Source organism: Arvicanthis niloticus, chromosome 23, assembly GCF_011762505.2.
Source record: "Arvicanthis niloticus isolate mArvNil1 chromosome 23, mArvNil1.pat.X, whole genome shotgun sequence".
Lineage (NCBI taxonomy): Eukaryota > Metazoa > Chordata > Mammalia > Rodentia > Muridae > Arvicanthis > Arvicanthis niloticus.
The window spans coordinates 41,995,695-42,021,952 of NC_133430.1; the positions used below are offsets into that span (position 1 = coordinate 41,995,695).

Sequence of the window (26,258 nt, forward strand, 5' to 3'; positions counted from 1 at the left end):
CCTTGAAGAAGTGTTTTTCAAACTGTTAGGGCTGACCCAAGTAAAGAGATGATTTCACCAGCCAAGGGTTCTGATCCACTGCTACACCAGACACAGCTGAGACATTGGAGTCTGCCTTCTTCCTGCTGCTAGCTTCTATTGTCACTTTAGACAATTGGACACATGGGGTTCTATATTCCTTGGCAATAGTCAAAACATATACCTAGCAGTTTATTATGGGCTCTTAACAAAGTTTCATGCAGTTCCTATGTAGGCAGTGGTTTGTGCAAGAGAGTAAAAGAATGCAGATATTCTGCAGAACTGAGAGAGGAATGAGTTAGAGGAAGTATGTTCTGTCTGGAACCCAAGTCCCCATCTCTACCTGGGTGGGTAGGGATTGGAAGAGCTATTCCAGAAAGCTCGAAGTGGTGGTCACTAGGCACTGTCCAGCAGTGGCCAGCGCTGTGAATGACTAGGAGAGGTCATCTGACGGGTTAGATGCCTGGATCCAGCCCTCAGCTACTGCAGAGCAGTGTGTGCAGTGGCATAATGGAGCCTTCTGTGGGGTGCAGTGGCACCAGGCTCAGACTCATGTTATCCTGATGAATGGAAAGGTAGCTTAATAATGATAGAAACTGCGCTTCATGTCTCAGTCAGTAACAACTAATCACAAAATTAACATAGAAGAAAAAAAGATGTGACATAGAACACAATTACCATCTAAATAAATATATGGCGTTAATGCCTGCTATATATGCTCCTTCAATCCACAGAGGAGGTACAGCCTCAGAGCACACACCCTCCCCCACCCCCCCCCACCCCCCACTCCCGTCACCAGCTTTGTAACACAGCCATGGCCCAGTCTTAATTTGAACACACATTATCTAACATTCAAAGATGCTTTTACACAACTGATCAAATTTACTAAAGACATTTTCTTTTAAAAATTGTTATAGAAACTTTTTTTTTTTTAAATAAGCTCATCAAATTCTATTAGTTCAAAGAGCTATTCAGGGTGACCAATTCCAGTCTTGCAGGACATCAGAAAGGAAGCAGGGAATGTGCAGTTCTCATTATGGCCACAGGGTGGCAGGGTGACGCTGCACACCAGAGCTGATCCGTAGTGTATAGTCTGGAACCTTAGCTTGGTTAGTGAATCCAGCAAAGAATTCAGACTAGCATGGCTGGAAAGCCTTTTCTCTTAGAAGTAAACGGCTTTCCTTCTGAAAGGTTCATTCTTCTCTCGTTAATGTGTTTCACTGAGACAGGCCCTTCAAGAGCCTTAGTGAGGCCAACAGGCCTTTTTCATACTGCATTCGTTGCCTTTTTGGAGAAGAATCAATAGAATTCCATTAGGAACACTCCTGTCCCTGGTCTTGATAAGGTCTTTAAACAGAAGGAGACAAGCTCAAAGTCAAATCCTTCACGAAACACGCAGTCAACTGCCTCAGACAAGAGAGCAGTAGCTCAGCCGGCCTTCATGCTTTCTGAGTCGGCCTTTGCCAGGATGTGCGTACTAGCTTCTCCTGCGGGGGAGGCAGGTGGATTGGAAAATCTGACACCAGCTCGAAAAGGACTAAGAATTCATGAGAGAAGATAAAAAGCACACTGAGCATTCATTTTGAGCCTCTCAAAATGCAAAAGAGGGCTGTGTGTAAAGATGTCTGCCCCCAAACCGGAGTTCGAACCCTAGGGCCCACATGGCAGAAGGAGGAAGTCAGTTTGTCCTCTGACTACACGAGTGTACTGTGGCATGTACACATTCTCTCTCTCTCTCTCTCTCTCTCTCTCTCTCTCTCTCTCTCTCTCACACACACACACACACACACACACACAATCTTAAAAGGGTTTTTATGGGCTGGAGAGATTGCTCAGTGGTTAGAGAACTTGCCACTCTTACAGAGGATCTGAGTTTGGTTCCAAGCACCCACGACCACCCATAATTTCAGTTCCAGGGGATGCGGTGTATTCTTACCTGTACAGGTGCAAGGAATGCACATGGTGTGTTTACATACACACAGGCAAAACACTCCTATACATAAAGTGATAAAATCTAAATACATTAATTTAATTAAAAGGTTTTTTACATACCCAAAGAAATCTAGAAAATCATGCCAGCATACAACTGAACCCCAGCCGTGGGCAGCGCAGGCAGGCGGACCATCGGTGTGAAGCCCGTGCTGGTTATATAGCAAGGGTTGTGACTCAATGCAAATGAAGAGAGACATCAAGAAAATCATCATAAATGAAACTAAGACAAACATAAGTGAATGCAGACGCTCCCTATGACTCGGTGAACAGTAAGCTGTCCCCTCTTCTCCCATTGACTCTGCAAGCTGCCCTAGAGCCAACAGCTAAATCCCATTTTTGGTTTCGTTTGGTTTTGGTTTTGTTTTAGCAGTTGAGTGGGTTCTCTTGTCTGTAATAAAAACCCTGGCTATTGAAGAAAAGGGGAAAAAAAGACAGAATAGCAGAATTACTCTACAGGAAATGAATCCAAAGGTCATTCAGTACAGAACAGAAGACACTGGGGGGGGGGGGGGGGGGAACAGAGCAGAGAGGCTGCAGGGCTGTGTATGGCTGACCTTCAACTGAAGGTTTCTAAGATGTAAACTTCTTTCTCTCCAAAACACCGTTTGGCTGGCGACACTCTGCGTTAGTTACACACCATTGCTGTGATGAAACGCCATGGCCATGGCAACTTACAGAGAAAGGGTTTATTTTGGTCTGTGGTTCCAGAGGGGTGAATCCGTCACCACCACAGGAGGGAAGCACAGCACAAACACTGGGCATGGGGGCGGGGACAGCTGAGAATTCACATCAAGCAGGAAACAGAGGACAACCTGGATGTGGCCTGAGTCTTTGAACTCCCAAAGCCCATCCCCAGTGACGAACTTCCGCCAGCAAGGTCACACTTTCTAAGGCTCTCAAAATGGCACCAACTGGGGACCAAGTATTCAAATGCCAGAGACTATGAGGAATATTTTTTTCATCGAAACCAAAATATCCAAAGGTCTGACGTGAATGTATCGTGTATATGCTGAGGAAAACAGAACGTGTTCATCCGTGGCTTCGCAGCAGAGATGCAAGAACAGTTGTTCACAGCAAAGCAGAGCACTGAAGAGACACTTGGGAGTGGGAGCGGGGAGTTATGAGACTAAATTCCCCAGGGCTGCAGTCTCCAGTTTGTATTGTGTGTGGAAATGGAGGCCTTGGGCTGGAGCAAAGGAGTGACATTTGCCTGGGGTGACAGATGTCACTACTCCAAGCTCCTTACAGGCTGTACACATGCACTAAAATCCCACACTGTCACTCATAAACAGACAGGATTATGCACTGGTGAAAAATTCGGATGGAGACACCAAGAGGAGCTGGGGACCGAGACAGGGACTGAGTCGGGGACGTTACACATGTGAGCCACATTCAGCATTATGAAATGAGGACAGTATTTTCCAAATAACTATATTAAAAAGTGTAAGTGGAAAAAAGTATTATCAAGGAAATAATTTTTCTGTGGCATAACCTGGAGTGGAAAAAAATTTCTAGAAGGAGGAGGCAGGCACAGGGGAGAGAGGGAGGGAGTGAAGGAAGGAAGGAGAGTGTTCCTAAATGCAAAGGAGAAGGGAGTTAGCCTGTGGTTAGCAGGTGTGAGGCACTATGGAGCTTCCACAGAAGTCGGTGTATGGAGTCCTAAGACAGAGAATATGGAAAACATAACACTCAATAAGAGAATGACAAAGAACTTTCCAGAATTTAAGAGGGAAGTGAGATTTAAAAGCAAAAGGTCTAAATATAAACAAATCCACATACAGTGGATTTAAAACAAAAATGAAAGAAAATGTGAAACTCTTACATTTGAGTCTTAGATTTAGGAGTGCAGAGCAAAGAAGCAAAAGGCAAGACGGGACCAGAGACTGGCCTTAACAATGAGACTGTGTTCATTAGCACTGCACACAGGGAAGGGAAGCCATTTCCCTGTGGAGGAAGCTAGTCGGGACTCTTACGGAAGTGGGTAAGATACTTACAGATGAGGAAGTTGGTGCAGGAGGGTTACCTAGGTAAAGACATTCCTGAGAAATGTACAATACCCTGCTTTTGAAAAAGCTTGATCAAGCAAGGTAGGCTCTTGTGAGAAAGTGCCTGTCTGTCTCAATGAACAGTTCTCACAGATGCAGATGTGGAAAACTGAACCCAGATGAGCAAAGACAGCATGAATTACTCAGGGGCCTTCTGGGTTGCTGCAGTTAGGGCATTCTATCATCGCAGACCCTGAAAACAAAATAAACAAACAAAAAACGAGTAGGGGCTTTGTCTCTTAGCTGTTCCAAGCTGAGGAGGGTCATCTCTGAAGAGGGCAGTTCAGGGACTATGGGAAAAGAGGGTCCTCACCAGAAGTGATGGCACATTCCTTTAATCTCAGCACCTGGGAGGCAGAAGCAGGAGGATCTCTGTGACTTGAGGCCAGCCTGGTCTACAGAGTAAGTTCTGGGATAGCCTGAGCTACATAGTGAATCCCTGTCTCAAAAAAGAAAGAAAGAAAGAAAGAAAGAGAGACAGAGAGAGAGAGAGAGAGAAAGAGAGAAAGAGGAAAGAAGGGAGGGAAAGAGGAAAAATAAAGGAAGGGTGGACCCTCTTGTTACTTTGCAGGAGAAGAGTTTTAACGAGGTCAGCTATGATGGATCACGTGACTGCCATAGTGTACTCTTGGAGAAACCTTTTTAAAAAATTGTTAGAGGGCTGAAAACAGGATTATGTTACAGAATAAACTGGGATTTGCCATGGAAGGTAGAGAGGGGCGAGGGTGGTGCACACAAAGTGAGCCAGTGAGAGGAAGTAGATGCCCATCGACAGGACTTGCATAAAGGCCAAGAGACGGATTTGTATGGAGTCCAGAAGAGCTGTGGGTATTTGGCAGGGTGGATTGTGTCAGAACAGGAAGGACGCCAGGAGACTTGGTAAGCTGGAGGAGAAAGATAGCTCAACGTTTAGGATTGTGGGAAGAGCGGTGGGTGGTGAAAGGCTAGAGGAAGCGGAGCTGTCTTGGCGGTCTGCTATGGGTGCAGGATCCAGGAAGGAGCTGGTCGTTGTGTAAAGATACAGAAGGGTATGGGTCCACAGTGACCAGGGAGCAGGAGCAGCTCAAGAGCGACCCCTAGTGGACAGACAGACCCAGCAGGTGGATGAGTAAGTGGAACTGGCTGCCTTTCCGAGATGATGAGTTTAAGAGGGGGGGACCCAGCTCTCTTGTTTGGAGATGAAAGGGAGAGTCAAGAGCTCGTAGAACGTTTACTTTGAAAAGTTAGCGATGGAGGGGCGCCCTAGCAGGGGTGAAGTAAGGGTGGCATTGAATGAAGCCAAGGGTTATAGTACAGAAGTAAAAGAATGCTAAAAATAATGGTCATTTGGCTGGTGAGCTGGGAGCTCTTACAACAGAAGCAGCAAAGGTCTAGACAACATCAAAGGAAGGGAACGGGAGAAAACAGGGCTGACGTAAAGAACTGTATCTGGTCTGATCTGAGGTGAAAGAGACAAAGGTTCCTCGCAGCCAGAGCTCCGCCACAGGACCCAACACGCACTCTTACAGATGTCTCAAGGACGAATAGAGCTGTTGTAGGGTGAAAGCCACCGGCGGGGGATGGGGGGGCGGGAACCTCAGTATGAGAATAATAAGCAGGAAATAACCTCACGGGGAGAAGCCATGGTGGAAGAGAACAGAAAGCCTATCCACAAGTAGAAGCCTATGGTTAAGTTGGCTAGTCCCTGAGTGTTTGAGCCCCATCTAGACTCAGTTAGCATTGTTCCTGGAAGACCACACAAATTCCGTCCTTAGCGATACAGGAGAACTAGTCTTCCTTAAGTTTGCAGTCCCACAGCAACCAACATGGTTGACCCTGAAGGGTGTTAAGCTGGTCTGAGATTTCTTTAAGGTGTTCTGAGATCTGGTAACACAGAGACTGATGCAAAGAAGCCTTCAGTCTGGCTGTTTCAGTTCTGAGTCCTGAAAAAAAAAATAATATCCAGAATGGCAATCAGAGGATGAAGGAGGCGGTTCTACGCTAAGATTCTGTTCTCCAAATAGTTCTTGGTGTGTCAGTAAAGAAAGCTGGAAGCCAATTGTTGGGCAGAAGGTATAGCGGAGCTTCTTCTAGTCCCAGGAGAGAAAAGCAGACACAAGGAAGGAAAGGAGGGTTTTCTGCCATGCTCTGGAGGAAGAAGAAGCCAGCAGCCATGTGAGGTCTCGGAAGGAGCTGGGGCCTGTGGCCACTACTACAGGCAGGTGGTCATGGACGTTAGGCGGGGGCTAGGTGGGAGGAGCCACTGAAGATAAAAATATTATTAAGGACAAGCTTTTCCAGGTGGGAGATAGTAATGCCCAGCCCAGCAATTGCGTTCAAAGGCAAGTGCCAAAAAACAAACTGTGTGTGTGAGTGTGAGGGTGTGTGTGTGTGTGTGTGTGTGTGTGTGTGTGTGTGTTATTTGTGGATTCAAGACAAGCTGGGAGGGGGCTGGTAGTGCAGTCACCTCCCGGAGCTAAAGGCAGGAGAGCAAAAGGGATGCTGGGAAGGAGCGGGTAGCATGGCTGCCTTCTCAGAGCAAAGGCAGTAGCCTGAAACCACACGCAACAGAGAGAAGAGCTGGATGACCGTTAGTCACCTTTTCAGAGATCACCCAAACTGCCTTTAGGTGGTTGGGATCACAGATCTCTGTTAACTTCTTCAAGCTAACAAAAGGGGAGGACCAAGCTACAAAGCCACAATAAAAAACCATGGTAAAGATCCCGAACATAAATCATCCTCTCGATGGTGGTATGCTTCCTTCGAGTATGTCATGTGACTGAGGTAGTATTTGTGACACACAAAAATGAGACTGTTAGGACTATTATAATTCTTACTGACAGCATAGTTAAGAAAATATTTTTGCCCATACTGGAAGAAGCTAGCATGCAAGAAAACCATCTACAGAACCCTTGGCAGGCTGCCATAGGGGTCAGGTTACTGCTTATTTTTATCACTGTTTTGTTACAACCATTAAGAGGTAAAGTCAGGGCTCAAGAGTTAAGAGAACTCACTGCTCTTCCAGAGGTCCTGAGTTCAATTCCCAGCAACCACATGGTGGCTCACAACCATCTGTAATGGGATCCGATGCCCTCTTCTGGAGTGTCTGAAGACAGCTACAGTGTACTCAGATAAACAAAATAAATAAATCTTGAGGGGGGGAGTAGAGTTAATAAGAAAAAAATTATAACAGGTTTAACATAAGCTTTGTCTAGTAAGGTTAAATTCAATTGTACAACTGGCTGAACCGTGTACCAGAATCCTGTAGAAGAGTAAGATAGAAGAAATCAGTGGTTTGTTCCCTCAGAAGCACCTGGAAACTTTATAAGAGAAGTCACTTAAAGTCAGCATCGAAATAACAATTTAAGAGAAAAATAGAATCTGTTGAATCACTTTTATGGGGTGTTCCAGCAGATATCCAAATTACTTGGATATCCCAAGTAATTTCTGAAACCTGTGAGTTGAACAGCAGAATATCGGGCAGCCCCCTTTAATCAGGGCACATGGGTGGTTTGGGTACAGAAAGACTTACAGATGTGAGGGGTACTCTTTCAGATATAGGTAGTGTCCCTTGGTTGGTAAATAGAGCTTTTAAATCTGGCCTCAGCATTTAAGGAGATAAGTGTGTTTCCTAGCTATAGATAGGCACTGTGGTGTTAAAGCAAGTCAGGGAAGGCCTTGCCATGCACCTGCGAATACACATATCAGGATGAGGATCCTTAGTGACAAATCATCATCCAAATGCCGTTTCCTATGGCCAAATAGAGTGTCTGGGAATGCAGTCCCTTGAATTGTTGAGGGGACATACAGATCATTTTGATCTTGAGTCTACTTTCCTGGTGAGTGTTTAAGACCACAAAGGTGGCCAAAATATTTTGGCCACATTTCTACTGTTAAGGCCAGTCAAGAATCCAGCCCTCAGGGATCACCTGGGCTTGTGAGGTATCTGACTTCTTGAGCTTTTCTGTAAGCGGTTGCCCATCTATGTGAGGATACGTCAAAGACCTTGCTTGGCCTGGCTGTGGCTTTCCTCGGAAAGCATATAGAAGTCTTCCTTCCGTGTTAGCCCTCCTCTTTAGAGACTAGACTCTGGTTAGGATTCATGGAGTGGGGTCTCCATGGCCTCCCTCAATAAGAGAACAGGTGGCTTTCACAGTTGCAGAACATTTCTAGAGATGACTGGCAGTCCCTGGGACCTCACAGCCCTTGGAGAATGAGGGGGGAATATTCTGCCTCTTAGTGTCTCTGATTACATTATAGTAGGATTCAAGAGTGATTCTCAAACACCCAGATCAGTTACACTCATCTGATACTCTTAACTACTATATAATATTTCTTTTTTACTTTTGTTTTTCGAGACAGGGTTTCTCTGTGTAGCCCTGGCTGTCCTGGAACTCACTCTGTAGACCAGGCTGGCCTCGAACTCAGAAATCCACCTACCTCTGCCTCCCAAACGCTGGGATTAAAGGCGTGTGCCATCACTGCCTGGCTTAATATTTCAAAAGTCAAATTATTTTAAACTTTGATTAGACATGAATTTAGTTTTTGTAAGTATTGCTCTTAAGCCCTAGAAACAATGCCATATATATTATCTGTAAGTCTCATGCTTTATGTAACCCTCAGTTACTTACTCAGATGTCATAATTTACAAACCTTTCATTTTTTCATATTGTAAACATCCATCTATCTTAATCCCATATGTAACTCCTTCTTTAGCAAAATAATTTATCTTTTTATCCTTATAACATTTTTAAAATTTTCCTAATACCATGAAGCAACATATTAACAAGTGATTTTACTATCTGTTGTGAGAATTTCCTCCCTGGGAAGGGGGAGGACTAAGTAATATCATTCTCCTCTTCATAAGGTCCCTATGACAAAGCAAAGCTCACCCTGGGAACCAGTGCACTTACTGGGCTTATTACAGGGCACTGGAGGGGGAATTGATGGGAGTATCACCTGACCCAGAAGGAGTAACACTGAAAAACCTTTACTGAGTATGTATGAGGACATTTTATAGTCACATAAACTATATATAATAGACAACAATGGCCTGTTCATCCCCTCTTTTCTGAAAGAGAATCAACATCTAACAAGGCCTACTGCTCATTTACAAGATCTTGAAATTTCTGTTCAGTTTGTCTGCTTGCTTGCTTGCTTGTTTGTTTGCTTAAAAAGCTATAGTGGTTTTTAAAAATCTTACAATTCTTAAAATACACATGTGTGTGTGTTTACTTCTATATAAAACACATTTAGAAGACAGACAGTTATTTTTATCTAAGCAAATATAATTGTCCAATAGGAAAAAATGTATCCTTGAAGACAAGCAATCATCTCTTAAAGTTAATTTATACCCTCAAGCAACAGGGACCATGTTGTGCAATGAGAATTGGGTAAGGATCAAGGAGATAACATCTTGACCAGAATCATATGATTATGTATGTCTTGTCCTTAAAGGCAGATTTTAGAATTTTAAGTTCCAAAAAAAAAAAAAAATTCAAGACATATATATATATATGTGTGTGTGTGTGTGTGTGTGTGTGTGTGTGTGTATATATATATATATATATATATATATATATAGTTTTACTATAAACAAAATTAATTTGGACCAAGTCAAAACTTTGGTTTACGTGAGCTTTTATTTATAAGTCAATTTGGTACTAAGTATGTTATATAAAGAGCAAACCATAATCACGCATTGTCAGACGATATACACACAATTATGCATAAGATATAGCTTAACAAAACAAGATTTTTAAGTATTATAGTTTGTTGGGATTCCTTGCTAGGAAAAGTAATCACTGGAGCTGGCTTTGAGGCTCACTAGCCTGGCCCCACTCTCTGTTCTCCCTTTGCTTCCTGTGTGGAGATGAAATGTGATTAGCCTTGTTTCCTGGCTACCAGGCAGCCTCATGGTGCAGCTGCCAAGCCTTCCTGGTCATGATGAACATTGCCCCTCTGGAACTGCAAAGCCAAAATAAACATGTTCTCCTGGAAGCTGCTTTTTTGTCTGGACATTCATCACACCAAGAGGGAAGTATCTAATATAGTCAATGATCTTGAAAGCCTACCAGGAGAACATCTTCATTTGAACCATATGTAAGACTGTGGGGACTAGGCAGAACAACTCGGGGAGCTGTGAAACAATGGAGATTAACATTTGTGTCATCAGCATCCTAAACAGGGAAGGCAAAGCATCCAAGCCTCAGAAGTAAAAGCAGACAAGGACTATGAACAGGAGAATTAGTTAGAAGGCGGTGGAAAGAGGTTAACCTCAAGGCCGCTAAGCATTATGGACTGAATCTGTCCTCCAAAACTCTTACATTCAAGCCTTAACCTCCAGAACCTCCAAGTGTAAATGTGTAAAGAGATAACTTAGAGCCAGACTGTAGTGGCCCACACTTTTAATCCTAGCACTTGGGAGGCAGAGGCAGGTGGATCTCTGAGTTCCAGGACAGCCAGGGCTACATGGGGAAATCCTTTTTTGAAAAATCTGGGAAAAGAGGGCAGAGGGAAACCCTAATCCTATGGGACCAGTGGCTCTGTAAGAGAGCATTTCATGTAACCTTCCATGCTTTGAAGATACAGAAGAAAACAAGCCATCTATAAGCCTGAAAGAGAGGCCTCACCAGACACTGACATTGCTGCCACCATAATCTTGGACTTTCAGCCTTCAGAAGTATGAATGAACAAATCTCTGATGCATAGCCTTCCAGATAATGGTGTTCTGCTCAGAATGCCCACTGCACTGTCTCCCGAGACTTCTGTTAAATCAACAGAGAGGCTCTGGGCTTGGGAACCACCTGCATCTCCTTGAGGTAAAGAGATTTTTGTCCTGGATGTGGAGTGCTAACAGACTTCTCCCCACCTAGAGTCACAAAATATTGACAGCTAGGCTTCTGCACACAACCTCTTCACAGAGAACTGGAGACAGGAATTTGGAATATCTGTCTGTCTGTAAAGAAAATTATTGCCCCCTCCAAAAACCAAGAGCTGGGTTCCCCATAAAATATATTCCTGAGTCATACCCCTCCCTCATTCTCAGATGTGTGTGGACAACCAGATCTAGGTTTTTGAGAAGCAGAAGGGAGATTTATTTCAACCACGTTTCCGTAGGAGAAAAGAGTGGTTCTCAAACTTATGTTCTAAAGCCCTTTGGTACTTAGAAATTTTAAAGTTCCCCAAGAACCTCATCATTATGGATTTTCTTTCTCCAATTTTACTTTAATTTGATGGATATAAATTAATGAACAGAGATTAAATAAAGTCTATGCAAAACTTTAACAGAACCTGATAATATTTTTTTTTCTTTTCAAATTCATCCTTAAGACTGCATCACAAAGCCCATCAAGAAGTTCAGCAAGCCGGGCGGTGGTGGTGCATGCCTTTAATCCCAGCACTTGGGAGGCAGAGGCAGGCAGATTTCTGAGTTCGAGGCCAGCCTGGTCTACAGAGTGAGTTCCAGGACAGCCAGGACTACACAGAGAAACCCTGTCTCTAAAAACAAAACAAACAAACAAACAAACAAAAAAAGAAGTTCAGCAGTGTACGAATACTTCAGCAGAATGTCAAGCTAAGTGTCTGTCTTAGGGTATCTATTGCTGTGGTAAAAACTAAAGCAACTAGAGGAGGAAAAGGTGGATTCAACTTAACAACTCTCAAGTCCCACTCCATCGCTAAGAGAAGTTGGGGCAGGAACTCAAGTCAGGAACTCTGGGCTCTGAACTTTTTCAAGGTCACTAGCATCTGTGTCCATTGGCACATGCATCATAAGTGCACACACACCCGGTACGCACTACAAGCGTGCTTACACAAAACAAGGAAGATGGGAGGAGAAAGCACTATAATTAATGCTTCTATTTAAAATCTAGAGCTCGGCACCTTGCGTGGTTTGTTCTAGAGTCTTATATTTCTGAACAGAACATTTGGTCTTCATTTTATATTCCTCACAATAATAGAATTAATCACTTGGTACCCTATTTCTGGATTGTTATTATGAAATTAGCTGTAAGCTATGGGAAGCATCTTGTAAGATGAGAACAAATAGATATTTATTTAACACCTACTATGTGACAGAAGCTTTGGACCACCTCATTTGCTTCTTGTAGCTCCCAGAGGTTCAGTAAGTAAAGTCCTCTAGGAAGGCAATTTACCTGAAATCATCAACCCATTAAATGGCAAAGCCAGAGTGCATGGCTCAGGCACCTCTGAAACCAAGCAGAGGTCCCTTCTACTGTATCACACCTGACTGTGAGCCACCCAAGCTTATAAGATGCCTCAATTATACCACCTGAAAACCCAGTGACTGGTAGCTTGTGTTTAGACTGTTCTCTTGACATAAACCAGGGGAGTTTTCATGTAGGGTTTGGATAAAAATCATCGTATAAATCTTAACCTTCACTCCACTATGAGTCAAACTACAAAGTGTGACTTGCTGCATTCCTAAAATTAGAATCCAAAGAATATCACACTCTGACAATATGAAAATCTATGCTGCTAAAAACTAGAAATTGATATTCTATCTTAAAAAGAAATCCATTCTAAAGGGATGACATCCATCCATAACGGTAAACTCCCTAACAGAAAACCTGCCGCATCCTTCACAGGAAGGTACCCATGCAGAACTTCAGATTCCTCCCTCAGCCACTAGAGCAATGGTTCTCAGCCTGTGGGTCACGACCCCTTTGAGAAAAAACCCATTCACAGGGGTCACTGAAGACAATCAGAAAACAAACTTATTTACGTTACAATAACAATATCATAATTACAGTTAGGAAGTAGCAACACCATTTTTTGGTTGGTGGTCACCTCAACATGAGAAACTGTATTAAAAGGTCACACAGCATTAGGAAAGTTGAGAACCACTGCTCTAAAAAGAGCTGTCACTGTCTGGTTTATTGTATAGAGAGCCATTGCTAAATGGAATCCCAGGTGCTTGTTTATCAATACGTGATGCTAAACAGCAGTTAGTGACTAAACACTGTAATGACCTAAGAGTAACTGTCGTGCAAACCCACCATACTCAGGAAGAAACCTAGGCCTCCTTAAGGAGCTGGCCCATTGCTGTTCTGAAACACACAGGACACATTCCATATGCATTTAGAGAGTCAAGTCAGTCATGAAAAAGTGTCAGTGTGCATACCAGTTCCAAATGCCAGGCAGAAATTAAAACAAGTAGGATCGAAGTCGAATAGCATGAAAAAGTGTTTGTGCAGATTAACTTCCGGGATGCTTGATGACATCAGCTGGATTAATCAGCTCAGAAGACTGTCCCTATACCTTCTTTATGTTTTCTTCTCAAATCTCATCTTGGTTTAAAAAGCAGAAGTAGGAGCTTGAAAAAAACAAAGCAAAATCCAGCAACCTCTCAGACCTTTTCTTCACACTGGTGATAGTCACCAGCCTTAGTTCTGCTGAAACCCGAACACATAAACCCCACAGCAACGAACTTCGCAGACCTCGTACTGCTTGTGCATGACACTGACCTAAAGCTTGCCTTCTTACTGAGTGTTAGTTATGATAAGCCTGGTACAGAAAGGAAGTATGCACACAGCCCACTGACGCCCCAACAGCTAATGTAACCGTGTCTGGACTTGCTTTCCAAACACCTGTATTAATTAGGGGTAACAAGACACTTGTTAAAGCTGAGGCACTTGGGTACATGAGGGTCCATGAGATTTCAGGGCATAATCATTTTCCATAATAAAGAACTATCTAGCATCATCATGCCAAACCAAAATTAGGAGTTCATAATTTTGAACCTTTCAAAAATTAAACCCTAAAACATTAATTTAGAATAGCTAGGATATCCCAAAAAACTTACAGAGAAATTGCAAGAACAAGAGATTGATAGTCTTACCAAGTGACATCTTGCTACGATTGCATTAGCCCTTTCTTGCTCATATGACATGCATATACTTATAAACATACACGTACGTATATATTTGTGTTTCCTCAACGCATTTGAGATTTAGTTGCCAACGTTCACCCCACTTCCTACTTCAATTTCCCCTAAAAAGAAATGCATTCCACTTTTAAATGTAATAAAAATATAAAATTTGTGAAATTTGACATTGATGCTATTTACCTCACATATTAACATGATCCATCTTCAAATCTCACCAACCATCATCACAACTCACTCTCCACAACATCGCTCTTCCTGATCTAGGGTTTAGCGTCAAATCCTCCATTGCCCTGGCCGTGTCTTTAAGATAAAGCGTCAGCTGTTTCCCCTGACATTAACATTTACAAATGTGCCTCAGTTAGCGTGTATCTGGCATCTGGCGTCTCCTTGTGATTAGAATCAGGTCATATGTCTTTTGGTAAGTGGCATCCTCTCCTTCCCCAGAGCTTACCATCAGGACAGCAAGTTGTTGCGATTCTTTATTTAAGATAATGGATCCCAGGTTCCTCCACTGTAAAACTGCCATTCACCCTTTTACAATTAACAAGAAATCCGAGAGGAAATTCTTCTAAGAATATACGTATCCCGTTTGCCTTACGATTTCTATTGCTGTGGTGAAACACCCTGGCCAAAAGCACTTTGGAGAGAAAAGGGTTTATTTTGCTTATGCTTCTTATCACTGTTTATCTTCAAAGGAAGTCAGGGCAGGAACTCAAACAGGGCAGGAACCTGGAGGCAGGAGCCGATGCAGAGGCCATGGAGGGGTGCTTACTTTCTGGCTTGATCTCCATGGCTTGCTCAGAATGCTTTCTTATAGAGCCCAGGACCAACTCGGAGTATCCTATAGACAACGGAGTCTGTCCCTCCCCCATCAATCACTCATTAAGAAAATGCCCTACAGCCAGATCTCAGGGCAGCATTTTCTCAATTGGGGCTGCCTCCTCTAAGATGTCAAGTTAGCACAAAACTAGCAGCACATTGCTCCCCTTCCACCTGTACACACTAGTTAGGACAGGAGCCACAGGTGATTCTTGCTTGAACTGATTATTGCCGTGGTGTTCGTTAGAACACAGTGTTTTCTGCAGAAGACACCAACCCCAATGAACATTCCAAGTTTCCAGGTACGCTTTAGTTTTTTAACTTTTGCCTAAAGTTATAGTTGCCAACGTGTGTAAATGCCTCAATAATTACTGTGATTGGAGATAGTTTTGCTCAATAATGAATTTACTTGCACTCGGGCAACTTTCTTTTAAAGTCTGCACATTCTACTAGAATATGTCAAGCACCCATGGGGCAGTAAAACTCCAACTGTACCTGCTAGGGCCCTGCATTTACCTCCTCCTGCCCAGGCTCACTCGCTTCCCTCCACACTGAGAGGAGTAGACACTGCTGATGGAGTTGAAAAGATGAGAATGAAAGTAGCTGGAGGTTGCTGGGAGAAAGGGGAGGGGAGGGTTGCCTACGGTAGAGATAGCCGGCAGGTTAGCAGCAATCAGCTTCTGAATGGACCAGGCAAAAATGACTCATGATCATCCATGCAATAGACCAGGAACAAGGCAAGCAATCCAGAGGAATTCCTTAAGACACAAAATACTTACCTGCAACATCAGACATCCAGCAGCTCAAAAGATTACCCAAGACTTCCAGGATGTAAGTCAGTTAGCTATTTCCAACAATTCAAAACATGCCTGCGGTCCTGGAGAATTTACTCTTTTCATTGTGTGTGTGTGTGTGTGTGTGTGTGTGTGTGTGTGTGTGATATTCTATTTACTCTTGGACAATTTCATACTTTTATGCAATGTGTCTTGAGTGTTTTCTTTCTTTTTTAAAGATTTATGTTTTAAAATTATATGTGTTTGTGTGTGTGTGTGTGTGAGAGGGTAGTTTTAGAGACCCTCAGAGACCAGACAAGAGCGTTGGACACCTTGGAGCTGGAGTTAGCGATGACTGTGAACCACCCAACATATCCTGGAAGCTGAACTTGAATCCCTGAGAAGAGCAGAATACACTCTTAACTGAAGTGCAATCTCTCCAGCCCCTAGAGAAAATGTATGCTTAAAGGCGGGTTATAGACAATGCCCCCCATTGTGCACACATGAGCATGTACATATGCAAATGCACCTTTAAAAACCCACACAACGGTGATTCAAAACTGAAGACCCTTGATAAAAAGTATTAATAATGCAAAAAAAAAAAAAAATGCCACATAGGTAAGACAAATAGAAACAACCTCACTCTCGAAACAGAAAATTACCCATTACATCAAACACAGCTCAAAACACCTCTGAGCAGCACCATTCACAACGGAAACCTACCTGCTTAACCATTTCATAATAACCTACTGGAAAACAATTGGGGCCCCAACTTCTCTAGAAACTGCCCTTCAGTCTGTGACTTTGTGTCTGGACACAGGGCAGTCTCTCTGGGTCACATCCTTTTTCTGTGTGAAGACTGTTTTCCAGACAATATTATTTTAATATCTGTGTCCTACATATACTCACAAGCTATAGTCACAGAGAACGGCCCTCAGGATCCAAGAATGACTAGAGCCCAGCAATCTGAACTTCGCCTGGCTTTACAGCTGCTTTTTCCCTCCAGGAGACGCGAAACTGGGAACAAAAGCAATCAACTAACATCCAGGCAGACTGTGGCCAGGCTTGATGCATCTTAGTGAGGCCATCTACTCACTGCATGACCTTCCCACCTGGCTCTCACCCGTCATTCCCCGGCCTCTCACCTGTTATCCCCTTACCTGAAGGCCTAAAGATAGAAATTCTGTATCACTGGAACTCGTTAAATACCGTTTACACAAATAAGGCCAAAGTGCAATTATTTCTTTGTTAATAAAAAATTCTAAATTTATCGCTTCTTCCCCGAGACCCATTCTAATGAGTACACTCTTGTACATATAAGCAGAACTGAGAACAAAGAGGGTTGTCTCTATTAGTTAATTTCGCGCCAACCCCTGAGCTACATTGTTGAAAGCAGGGAGGGTCCATTGGTGTCTCCACACAAACAAAATGACTGCGAATGGGAGTTTCCCGAGCGATTACACACATGTGCATTTCTCTTGCATGCTGACCACTTATGAGATAGCCATCACTTTATAGAGTGTGGCAGTCTTACTACGCGTGTGTATATGAGTATCTACATATACATATACTTTTCTGAGACAGGGTTTGTAACTTGACATCCTCCTGCCTCAGCCGCTCAGATCCTGGGATTACTGACTTGTGTCCTCACATCCAACAGCCAGGTCACAGTTTTAAGGTTGGGAACAGGGCCACAGTCCCACTGCTGAGGAGGTTGGGAGATATAAATGTCATAGCTTTTAACTCAAAACTGCACATCCTGTATGAAAGCTGTGTGCTTGGCTGGATAATGATTCATTTCAAAGAAAAATAATGAAATTTTGACCTTCACCATCCATTTTTGTCCCCTCTCATCTCTCAGAATTGTCTTATAACTGGCGTCTGTAATCACATGGTACCTTCAGTGAATGAAGTCCCTACTGTGTGACTGTTGCTTGAGGACTTCAGATGCTAAGTCTAAGACAAGTGGGATGCTCTACTCTGTACTTCTTTCAGATTCCACTATCAGGTCAAGCTACAGTTACATGTAATCAGTTTTCTTAGCAGTAATCCTAATTTCCAAAACCAGCAGCAAAGACTCTAAGATGCCAACAGCAGGCCAGCCGGGAGCCTTCCAACTCTGTCTTCAGTCTCAACCTTCCTTCTCTGCACGCCCCTTTCATTCACTATCCATGGCAGCCAGACAAGGTCCGTGGCTTCAGGGCCCCAGAACAGAGCCCAGTGTGGCCACCCACGAGGAGGAGGAGAACCTTGAACTCACAACGCCCCAATACTGGGCTCCCTAAAACTGCCTGTGGGCCTGGAAGCAGTCACCGAAGGGCTGTGAGGCCCAGCCCCGCTGCCTCCGAGCATCAACTGTCCCCTCCAGTGGGGTGCTGCATTCCTCCTGAAGGATCCTCCGACCTCCCGCTCTCTTCAATCCTGCCAACCATAGCAGGTGATGGGCATGGTGACCAGGGCCGGCTCCGGAGATGGGGTACCGGATCGCTGCCCCCGCGAGCTGGGCACAAAGGCAGGCGCGCGGGTGGAGAACTTGCCACCCCGGATGCCTTGCCCCCGCCCCCGGGGAACCCCGCACTTACTGTCAGTCGCCATGGTCGCGTCAGGGGGTTGCAGGGCGGCCGCCCGCGGCTGGGGTACCCACGCCGCGCCCGGCCGCGCGCGTTCTCGCCAGGCCCCGCGCGCTCGAGGGCCGCGACGCGTACAGACGCTCCCGCCGCGCGCCCCCGCCGCGCCGCCCCGCGCCCCGTGGTGGCTGCCAGCTGGGTCGCCCCCGCCGGCGTCCACACACCCCAGCCGAGCCTGGTCAGCCCGCCGCCACCGAACCTGCCCTGCCCAGCCCGCAGCATCGTCCTTCCCTAAGACAAAGCAGCTAGCAACCTGGCCCGCTCCTCTCCAGGTTTCTCGCCCGCTCTTTTCCGCTGAACAAACACTTGGTATCCTGTCTCGCTTTTTTCAATTCATCCAGGTCTGGCGCTTCTTTCCAGCAAGGTCAACCCCGAGCCGAGCCCCAGCTGAAAGTAGCAAAGCGGGGAGCAGGTGGGGGAGAGAGAAGCAAGGATCACACAGGTGCCTCCTGTGTGTGAGGAATCGCCAGGAGCTCCTCTCATCCTCTTGTTTTGTCCCCAAAGTGAAAATAGAGCCCTGTGTGTAGTTAGGCCATCAGATCTCTATTAAGTGAGTTAATGGAGGACTCTAACTGGAAACCTGCGTGAATTAATGAGTTGGCGAATAAATGGCCAATTAACTAATTAGATGTGAACAGGATGGGCGACTAACGAGTGGATAATTGTGAGCCAGACCACAGGCTGCTCAGACGATTTGTATTAAAGGACCAGCTCGATGAGAAAGTCAATCAGTATTGCCTCAAGGGCCATCGTGGTTAAAAGGACTTTCAGATGAGTCCACCTGTGGGCATCTGTTCGCAGTGCATCTTGTTGAATGCTAGAAACCAATTACTGAAAGAGCCTTGCTATATTTAGGGACCAGTAGCAAAGTGAGAAACCACCACCACATGGGGAAGCATCAAGTGGCTCAAACTCAAAGCCTAAGCAACAGGAAGCCGTTGTTTTTTGTTGTTGTTGTTGTTGTTGATTTTCATTGTTGTTTGTTTTTGGAGCCACAATGCCTTTGGTCCGTTTGAGGCCTCTCATTCAACCCAAACAGTAAGTGAACATCATCCCAGGCGTGACTCAGGTGTAAGACAGTCAGAAACAGCTGCCCTTTGACCAAGTGAGCAGAACTGGAGAACCACGAAGGAGTCCTCTCTGACCAGTCCACAGGCTGCAGGTGAGGGAGTCAGCACAGCGAGGGTGAGCCACATCCATATTTCGCTAGCTGGGGCTTTCATTTTAATATGTTTATAGCACATGTGACTATCAAGCACACTTAAAGTTAAGAAGCACAGACACAGGGTTCATGTTTTAGTTATAACAACCCTCTATGGCGCGTTCCCAAACAAACAAAACAAAACCCTGAAAGATGCTGAGTGGGGAAAAGGAAAACCAGAAGAGCGTTAAAACACCTCAAGAACTGCGAGCCTATCTGAAGCCGAAAACCTTAAAGTTAAGCTATTTTGATCGGCAAGGTGGAGAGGTGGGCTTGGCTCCAAGGGCCAACGTTTGTGACGCTGTTTACTCATTAATCAAAGTGCTTTTCTAAATTATAAGAGGGATGTTGATGGACCAGAGCCTGGGTTTCACCAGGGACATGTGGGCAGCAGAACCAAACGTCAGCTAGAAAAGGTGGAGAAATTAGTGGACTTCAAAGATGGGAGGTCCCACGTGTGACAGTCTCAGAAGGCTTGGCACTGAACAGAGAGTCAGGAGGGCAGAGTTGATATGAGGTTTATTGTCTTGACATAAATGATTGTTCTACAGGATAAATAATCCACACATCCCAGTATGTTCAAGAAAATCTTGTTTTTCCTGCATAATCAAATTTAGCTTCTGACCCAAGTGGCCATTCCACCTATTGTTAGGAAGCTCAATTTCATGGAGTCAATTCCATGAATCCAGGTTTGTCCGAGGTAATTTCTTCTCCCCTGAGAGGTTACAAGCAAGTTTGGGGGTAAGCACTGGGTATCATGGGGGTGTACTGAAAGGCATCTGGTACCATCTGTCCTTAGCATGATATGACTCTTCTGTCTGTAGTAGGATCTACCACACAGCCACAGGTGCATGCAGCTAGAGATAGCTATGAGTGTGGTCAAAGACAAAACTGCAAACTGACTTAAAAGTATGAGATTTTGTGTGTGTGTGTGTGTGTGTGTGTGTGTGTGTGTGTGTGTGTATGTGTCTGTGTATGTGTGCATGTGTGTGATATTTTTAATCTTGACTTTACAGTTCTAGAGCATGACCTTTGTAGGTAATAACATCACAGTGTCAAATGTCGGACACCTCTGGTACACTATGAAGATCTCAGTCATGGGTGGCCACCAGTTACCAGTTCATGCATGTGACAGTCACTGCTTCCTGTCCTGTCACCCACCTCCAAAGTCCTCATAAGTCTGACTTCTCTTTGATTTTTCCATTGCCCTTGGAGGGAAGCATGTAGCTATTTGCCCAGGCCATTCTGAGCAAACAGGAAAGTCTATAGAGCATCAAGGCAATTCTCACAGACCAGACAACTATTCCTTTAAAAAAAAAAAATGCTTTTATTACATGTCTTTATTAGTGTGGGAACATGCTACAGCATGCATGTAGAAGTCAGAAGACAACATGTGGAGAGTCAGTTCTCCTTTTAACCATGTTGGTCCCAGGAGTCAAACTCTGACTGTCATGCTTCAGGTGTCTTTACCTGCTCAGTCATTTCCTGGCCTGTAACAGTGTTTCTAATTTCTCTACCACGTGCTGAAGGGACCTCTGCAGAGTGGGCCAACAAACAAAACGTGTCATGTGACATGTGATGAATCTGTCACAGCCTACCTGGACGGTCACCACTTCTTGTTTGTGCCACTCCATTAGAAGGTGTGCCTCGTTGGAGTGAGTGTGTCACTGTGGGGATGTGTAATGAAACCCTCCTCCTAACCACCAGTCTTATCCTAGCAGCCTTCAGATGAAGATGTAGAACTCTCAGCTCCTCCTGCACCATGCCTGCCTGGATGCTGCCATGCTCCCACCTTGATGATAATGGACTGAACCTCTGAACCTGTAAGCCAGCCCCAGTTAAATGTTATCCTTATAAGAGTTGCCTTGGTCATGGTATCTCTTCATAGCTATGTAAACAATGATGAAGGCCATTCTTCAAGGGACCAGGAAGTCCCTCTCCTAAGAGGCTGGAAAGCAGTCCCTTTAATACACCGAATTCTTGCAAATCTGTGTCTTATAGTTGACCTCAACTTCTGAAATTAAAAGCCAAGACTTGGGCTCTTTTGTGTCTTTACAGAACTTAAGACTAGGGGCTGGAGAGATTACTCGGCTATTAAGTGTACTTGTTGATCTTCCAGAGGACCCAAGTTCAGTTCCCAGCACCCACATGCTGACTCGAAACCACCTGTTCTAGGGGATCTGATACATTTTGACGCACATACAAATATACAACTAAACAGTCAGTCATATATAGATAAAATAAATATTTTTTTAAAACCTTAACACTATAATTTTCAATGTCTAGTAGAGATGGGAGACTTGCCTGCTAAGTGAAATTACACAAGAATGAAAACCATAGTCAGTGCTGAGCTTGGATTCTCATGCACTTACAAAGGGAGGAGGAGTGACTGAGGGGGGAGGGGGAAGACCCAAATTACAGAAAGACAGAAAAGATCGTGGAGACAGAGACAGAGATAAAGAGACAGAGAGACAAGAAAGAATATGAGAATATGACCAGGAGCAAAGTAAAGAGGAATAATTAGAGGGCAGGGCGAGACGTAGCCCGCAAAGACACGCCCTCTGTGACCTACTTCCTACAGTGAGGCCCCAGCATTCACTTCTCCAAGCCTCCAAATGCCATCACTTATGAATCCAGGAAGCGATAGATGCGCTCACTAAGTTGGAGCTCTCATGCCATAATCATCTCTAGAAATGCCCCTACAGATATATCCAGAAGTGTGTGGGCTCACGCACGCACATACACACATACACACACAGCACATACATACACCTCCTCAGGCATTTCTTAATTCAATCACACTGAAAAGACAAAGCACGAGGATGGGCTCACAGGTAAGACTGAGAAGTCAAGAGACAGAATGAAAAGGAGAAGGGAATTTCTAGCCAGTAGTGAGCGCTCTCCTAGAATTAGAGCCAAGAAACATAGAGAGCAGAGCAGCTGTTTAGGTGTCAGTAATAGACACACACAGTTCCCCAGTCTCACTGCCCCTGAAGTAGCCAACCACAGAATTCAGGGAGTCAGAGTGGTGAGAGGAGCCACGGTGGAAATTAGCAGGGGCAGAGAGAGACCTTGAGGATGGTAAGTGGGACAGGCTGCAGGGAGGGGGATGAGGGGAGAGGACAAAAGAAGGGTAGGAGCAAGCATTTGATTTATTATCTCCTTGCTGCCTGGCGTGGTGCACACACTGGCTGCAGAGGCAAGAGGCTCTCTGTAAGTTTCAGACCAGCCTGGCCTACATTGCGAGTTCCAAGACAGCAAGACCTCCACAGTGAGAGACTGCCTATAAATAAATATTCTGCTAAGGTAATTTGATTATCTGAGTTGGGGTTTCAGATGACACCACATGAATTGTTTCTGTTTTAATTCAACCAAGCAGGACAGGGTTTCTCTCACATGGAATCTCTGGCCCTTGACCTCTGTCCACTTCCTGCTGGCTCTGTCACTACTCTGGCTATGAATAAGAAATGAGACCAATGAGAGGTGGAAGGCTGTGGTCACTTCAGAGTGAATGAATGGGTTAGGGCTTTTGATGGTTGAAATAGCTATCACCTGTCTGCTACAGTCTGTGAAAATTAAGTTATTTTAAATATGATATTTGTGTGGCACCTGTTGGCTACTAGCATTTTATCTGGCACAGGAAGAGAACAAAGTTTGGTTATTTCTTTTGTAAGACTTTACTTTTGGGAGCTGGTGAGATGGCTCAATGGGTGAAGAGCACTGGCTGCTCCTCTAAAGGACCAGAGTTCAAGTCTCGGCACCCGCATGACAGCTAACAACCATCACTGGAGTTGCAACTCCAGTGACAGAGGATCTTTCACCCTCTTCTGGCCTCCATAGGCTCAGCATCCGTGTGATGCATAGACGTACACTCGGGCTAAAACCCCACACATGTAAAATAAAATTTAAAAAATTAAAGAACTTACCTTTAACTTTTGTGTCTTCCTCTCTTAGCAATGGTGTCTAAGTCACCCAACTCAAATATTTTATAACATGCAATTAGGACAGATTATGGCATATGGGTTTTAAAAAAATACAGCCATTAGGTAATAATACCAGTAGGTTCTGGTTTAACCCTTGCAAGTCATATTGGGAATGGGTAGGGGCTGATGGGGTACAGTTTCCTAAAACTGAGAAAGCTCAGGGTCATTGTTGTCTATCTCCTGATCTACGATGTCTCTTAGCTGCCAAACCTGTACAGGAAAAGCATGTTTTAAGGGATCTATATGCATGATTATAGGTGAGGCAAGGAGAAGGCAGTCTCTGGTAAAGGAATGTGGCAGAAATAGGCCAGAATGCAGTCCTGCTGTTCACAATTCTGTATATATAAATTCTGCATTTGCTCCCCCCCCCATCGATAGATAGATAGATAGATAGATAGATAGATAGATAGATAGATAGATAGATGGATAGGTGGATAGGTGGATAGGTGGATAGGTGGATAGGTGGATAGGTGGATAGGTGGATAGGTGGATAGGTGGATAGGTGGATAGGTGGATAGGTGGATAGGTGGATGGATGGATGGATGGATGGATGGATGGATGGATGGATGGATGGATAGATGGATAGATGGATAGATGGATAGATGAATAGATGAATAGATGAATAGATGGATAGATACATAGATCATATAGATAATATAGATAATACAGATATATAGATCTGAGACAGGGTTTCCCTGTGTAGCCCTGTCATTCCTGGAATTCACTCTCTAGACCAGGCTGGCCTGGAACTCACAGAGATCCTCCTGCCTCTGCCTCCACCTCCAAGTGTTGGGATTAAAGTCACTTGACACATCCCACGTCTTAATTAAGAAAAGCCTCTTTCTTTGAAACCGCTTTCTAGCAATCATCCAAGAAATATTCCAAAAATACATGAGCAACTCATTTAAAAAAAAAAATACATAGTTAAGAGTTGAGGTTTGTATGTAACCCTGCATGCAAAATATTTAGCTAGCATGTACAAAACCCTGGGTTTGGGCTCAGTACTCAAAACCTTCACAGTTATGAAAATAATTCCTCACTAGTTCAATGTCTTCACTGAGCCTCCCCTAGAGGTGGAGGAGCATTGGTAGAAGAAACATGCACAGAGGCCAAGAACTTCACGCTAATGAGTCTGTTTTCCCAAAGGCAATTCCAAAGTCAGCTTTCCCCTAAGTATGCACCTCTGACCACCTGGCCCACAGTCACCTCAGAAGCTTTTTACACTGAAGATTCCTAGACCCCAAACATCTCAAACAGACTGGCCTGGGGGCCAAAAGTAGAGCTCTATAATCTGCTTATCAAACACCTCCTTCCTGTTTCTATCAGATCCTGAAGCCGGAGACCCTCTAACCCAGGCAACAGTAGCTGGTCACAGGGACCCAAACTGCCCGAAGACTTGGAATTCCATAGCTAGTTGTTTCTGCTTTGGTCTTCTCTACAATGAAGGACACTAAATTCTGAGGATTCAGGCACCTGGAAACAAATTCGGTGCTAACAAACCTTCTCAATAAATGGCTCTTATGTCTAATTTTTAAAATCCAGTTACAAAACCAGAGTCCAGGGCTGACGGTTGGGTGGCTAGCTCAGCAGTTAAAGTACTTGTCACCCTAGCAAGAGAACCAGCATTAGGATGCAGAGCCAATGGAAACTCTGACATGAGGATGATGGCTAGCCTTTAAGTCCTGCCCCAGAAGGCAGACAGGAGATCCCCAGAGCTGAATAAGGAGACCGGCCTAGAGACCCTGCCTCAAGAAATAAGGTCCAATAGTGTTTGAGGAAGACTCATAATCTCAACTGTAGACTCATAATCTCGAACACACATGCACATACCTCTCCCAACACACGTGAACATGCATGTACACCATACACATGCACATGAAAAAGAAGGGGGAAAGTCCATTTTGCGTTTTCATTCTCCAGGAAGATGGAGAACTGCTAACAGTTTTATAATTAAGTCCTCATATTTGGGCAGATGATATGGTGGTCTATCATGCACATGACCCTGGGAAATAAGAAAAGGCCTCGTTTAACAGTTGTCTTAGTCTGCCTCCATCCATCTTGGCTGTTCTAATGAAAAACCATAAACAACATGGACCTCCCACAAATCTGAACATTCAGTAAGTGGAGGATGAGTGTAAAAGGCTGGCTCCTTATGGTGGAAAGGATGAGTGTCCTCTTCTGAAGGACACTGCTCCCTTTCTCCCTTTCATAGAGGGCCCTCCCTCCCTCATGACCCTGTCACTCTGCAGAGGTGCCCACCTCTGAATAGCATTGCTGCATTTGGGAATGGACATAGTTGCTTTCTTTTCTTCAGGTGAGATAACACCAATTCTCGGTCAAAGTCCTTGTCTATTTTAGCTAAAATAAGATACAACTTTTAAAAACTGGGGTTTGTTTAAGGAATAAATGCACAAATAAGAGGCATGCACTTTATCTCCCCCCGCCCCCACTGCTTGGCCCAAGAGACCTACATAACTGTAATGGGAAGCGTAAGTTGCAAAACACTAATTTACAATATTAACATATTTCAAATTAGAAGAAAATGTGTGCTCTGTGAATTCAACCCCACTTCACTCTTAGTGCTGGCCTCGACATCTTTAAATTCCTCCCTCCACCTCTGGCCCTCAGCTCAAGGCCCAGTTCCTTCCTCTACTTCATCCAATGAAAATGAACCAGTGGCTGGGTGTGACTTCCCACTCAGTCCTCAATTAAACCCCTGTCCTCTTAATCACAAAATTCAACGGGTGAAACTTCACCATTATTGATTACTGCTACAGAGCGTGCTGTTCACTGGTCTCTTTTTGGAATTGCATTGCTTCAACTCTGTAACATGGATTTTTCTAAAGTTCCTTCCAAATTTAATGATCAACAGATATCCTCCAATCTCTGTAGTGGGCCTTAAATAAAAATC

General features: G+C 44.3%; 1 protein-coding gene across 3 annotated transcripts in view; it reads right to left on the reverse strand.

Moving 5' to 3' along the window:
• Window positions 1–18,215, reverse strand: part of Syt16 (synaptotagmin 16) — a 233,571-nt gene extending 215,356 nt beyond the window's left edge. For 2 of the 3 annotated variants that reach the window (XM_076922003.1, XM_076922002.1), the window contains exon 1: window positions 18,119–18,213. In XM_076922003.1, coding sequence (XP_076778118.1) covers window positions 18,119–18,131 — 13 coding nt within the window. In that variant the 5' untranslated portion in view covers window positions 18,132–18,213. Of the gene's footprint in view, window positions 1–18,118 lie in introns of all 3 variants that reach the window. The other variant, XM_076922000.1, reaches the window with a different exon arrangement.
• Between the last annotated feature and the right edge of the window lie 8,043 nt (window positions 18,216–26,258).